A 3,697-nucleotide genomic window follows, 5' to 3' on the forward strand; every position below is an offset into this window, starting at 1 on the left:
CAAAAAACGCAACTCAGGTTTTCAATCTATGTCTCTATCATTTGCACAATTAGGGATATGGAGTACATCTTTGAGATTCCTTATAGTCCTATATTCTCGGAAATAAAAACACACTATGGCGTATACAGGTCAAAACCAATATAAACACTTTGCTGAATGATGTCAGTCTTCTTTTTAACCAAGAGATTACAAACAACTTCTGTCCCCTCAAATATTTTAAACCAAGACTTTTATGTTCCTAATAATTTCTTCATAGCATGTTTCATGTCTTTGTTTCTTAGACTGTATATTACAGGATTAATGAGTGGAGTAACTGCAGAATAAAACAAAGTCACTATTTTCTGCATTCCAGCTTCATGCTCAGATGTGGGGCTCACATACATGACCATCACTGAGCCATAGAAAAGAGAAACCACAGCCAGATGGGACCCACAGGTGGAGAAAGCCTTTCTTCGTCCAGCTGCTGAAGGGACTTTCAACACAGCTCGCAGGACCAGAGCATAGGACCCCATGATGAAGAAAAAGGGAATAAATAAGACCAGTGAACTTAAAGTAGAGCTCGTTAACTCTATTACAGGTACTCTCGTGCAGGTGAGGGCCAACAGAGGACCTGGATCACATAGGAAGTGATCAATGATCCTGGATCCACAGAAGGACATTTGGGAAATGATGATGATAGGGACTAGGAACCAGAGAAAACCAAGTACCCAGCAGCTGACCACAAGATTGGTGCAGAGACGTGCAGTCATGAGAGTGGGGTAACGTAGAGGCCGGCAGATGGCAAGGTATCGATCAAATGCCATAATCGCCAAGAAAAAGCATTCTGTAGAACCCAAGGAGAAGAAAAAGTAGAACTGGAGAAAGCATCCAGAGAAGGAGATGACCTTGTTGTCAGAGAGGAGGTTGGCCAGCATGTTAGGGACAGTGGAGGTGACATAGGAGATCTCGAGGAAGGAGAAGTTGGCGAGCAGGATGTACATGGGGGTGTGGAGTCTCTGATCCTGGCACACAGCACAGATGATAGAACCATTGCCCATGAGGGTCAGGAGGTAGACCCCAGCGAAGAGCAGAAAGAGGAGGATCTGTCCGTGCCTGGAGCAAGGGAAGCCCAGGAGGATGAAGCCGGTGATGGTGCTGGAGTTGCTGGGGGTGTTGGAGATGTTCATGTGTCTGGGAGCTGTGAAAGCACCATCAAATTATTGAATAATTGCAAAGACAGATGGGGACTCAGATATGCATTGGAACCACCCTGGGGAATGCAGTAAACATTTATATATCAATAGTTACTATTTTATCTAATCCTGAAATATTGAACTGGCTGAGTGGTTGGGTTGTAAAAACACTAGAAGTCAATGAATATCAGTAGACAGAGACATTTCCTTATCTTGCAATATATAGAAACATGCTTGACATTTAAATAATTATTTATAAAACTCTTCAGTAACTATAACTGAGGTCAAGAAATAGATTATCATTTGCACCCTCAAATCTCCTCTCATGCTCTATCACAATCACTACCTCTGCCTCTCTCTGTCCCTCCAGTTGAAACATTCTCCTTTCCTGATGGTAATCACCTTCCTTCTTTTCTTTGTTTTAATAACTAAGTATGGGGCTTTCCTGTCGTGGCTCAGTGGTAATGAACCTGACCAGGATCCATGAGGATTGGTGTTCGATCCTTGGCCTCGCTCAGTGGGTTAAGGATCTGGTGTTGCCGTGACCTGTGGTGTAGGTTGCAGATATGGCTCGGAGCTGACACTGCTGGGGCTGTGGCATAGGCTGGTGGCTACAGCTTCCATTAGACCCCTGGCCTGGGAATTTCCAAATGCTGCAAGTGTGAACCTATAAAGCAAAAAACAAACAAAAAACCCAAAACAAAAAAACTAAATATGCGTTCTGAAACACAATTTTTTTAGTTTTGATTGTTTTTATACTTTCCATAAATGAAATCATGGTATACATAGTACTTTTGTATGGCTTCTTTTGTTCAATAGTAAGTTTTTTGAAATTTATTTTGTGGCATGTATCTATAGTTTGTCCATTTTTACCACTCTATACCATTACAGTCTATGAATAAACCACCACTTATTAAACTACTGTACTACAGTTGGGTATTTTGGCTATTTATACTTTACAGCTATTAGGAGTAATGCTGCTATGAATATATAGTTCCTTTTTCCTGGTTGACCCATGTGTGCATTTCTATAGGCTGGATCAAAGGGCGTATGTATCTTCAGTTTTCATAGATTAAGCTAAACACTGTTCCATCATTATTGCACTGTTTATCACTCTCACTGACAGTATATGAGACCTCTGATTGTCAACATCTTTTTGTAATGTTAAGGTCTATATTTACCAGAGCCTGGGGAATTAAATATAGACTGAATTTTAATGGCTTCTCTCTTTCTTTTCCTTTTGTAATATCAGACTTAGTAGTTGTCTTCCTGACAGTGTTTTTTTGTTTTGTTTTGCTTTTTTCAGAGTAGATGCTTATGTCAGAACTGTTTTGCTTTCAAGGAAGAGAATTCTGAAAATGATAAAACTGTCTCCAAACTTGGTTTAGGAGAACATTTTAATGCATGATGTAATTTACAGCCACCTTTATCTTTTATAAGATTTGAGTCTTGTGATCTGCCTTATGATTTAAGAAGACATATCTTTACTGCACCCCTTCTTTTTTCATATGCTTCTCTCAAGAGAATTCTTTAAAGTGGGTCACATAGGAACATCTTCCTGAGCAGCAAATTTCAATAGAACCTTTGTCATCAGCTCAAAATCAGTTTGCCTGAGAAGTTACTTTATTAGACATGATTAGGAATTAGTATAATGCTTTGCACTTAGGCATCTTTTAATAAATATTTAGAAAATGGTAAACTTATTAATGATGGCCCTTCTGGTACCTCATTGTAGTTTTGATTTGCATAAATGCTAGAGATGGTGTAGAGAAACGCTATTGGTGGGAATGTAAATTGGTACAACCACTATGGAAAACAGTATGGAGGTTCCTCAGGTAACTAAATATAGAACTATCATATGATACAGCAATTCCACTCCTGGGCATATATTCAGACAAAGCTTTCATTCAAAAAGATACATGCACTCCTATGTTCATTACAGCACTATTCACAATAGCCAAGACATGAAAACAACCTAAATATCCAATGACAGGTAAATGGATTAAGAAGATGTGGTATATATACACAATGGAATTGTACTCAGCCATAGAAGAACGAAACAATGTCATTTGCAGCAACATGGATGCAGCTAGAAATTCTCACACTAAGTGAAGTTAAGAAAGACAAATACCATATGATATCACTTCTATGTGGAATCTAAAATATGAAACAAATGAACCTGTCTACAAAACAAACAGACTCACAGACATGGAGAACAAATTTCTTGTTGCCAAGGTGGAGGGTTGAGGGAGTGGGAGTTTGGGGTTAGTAGATACAAGCTATTACTTTTAGAATGGATGGGCAATGAGGTCCTACTGAGTTCAGTCTCTTGGGCTAGAACATGATGGGGGATGCTATGAGAAAGGGAATGTGTATGTATATATGACTGGGTCACTTTGCTGTACAGCAGGAATTAGCACAACATTGTAAATCAACTATAATTTAAAAAAAGATATTTAGCTGGGTAAGCCACCATCAATATTTTCAATTTAGTGATATAATACTATCACAGCAGAAATTGACAC

The 3,697-nt window shown here is 39.0% G+C and overlaps 1 protein-coding gene across 2 annotated transcripts; it reads right to left on the bottom strand.

Moving 5' to 3' along the window:
• Positions 1–230: 230 nt before the first annotated feature.
• LOC125135965 (olfactory receptor 11G2-like) lies at positions 231–3,241 on the bottom strand. 2 transcript variants are annotated; one of them, XM_047796541.1, is made up of 2 exons: positions 3,229–3,241; positions 231–1,177 (listed from the first exon to the last, which is right to left on the bottom strand). In XM_047796541.1, the coding sequence occupies exons 1-2, from the start codon at positions 3,239–3,241 to the stop codon at positions 231–233; spliced, it is 960 nt and encodes a 319-aa protein (XP_047652497.1). The 2 variants fall into 2 exon arrangements, with proteins under 2 accessions (XP_047652497.1, XP_047652498.1); XM_047796542.1 differs by lacking the exon at positions 3,229–3,241 and having other exon boundaries at positions 231–1,184.
• Between the last annotated feature and the right edge of the window lie 456 nt (positions 3,242–3,697).

The sequence above is a fragment of the Phacochoerus africanus genome, chromosome 9 (assembly GCF_016906955.1).
Source record: "Phacochoerus africanus isolate WHEZ1 chromosome 9, ROS_Pafr_v1, whole genome shotgun sequence".
NCBI classification, from domain to species: Eukaryota; Metazoa; Chordata; class Mammalia; order Artiodactyla; family Suidae; genus Phacochoerus; species Phacochoerus africanus.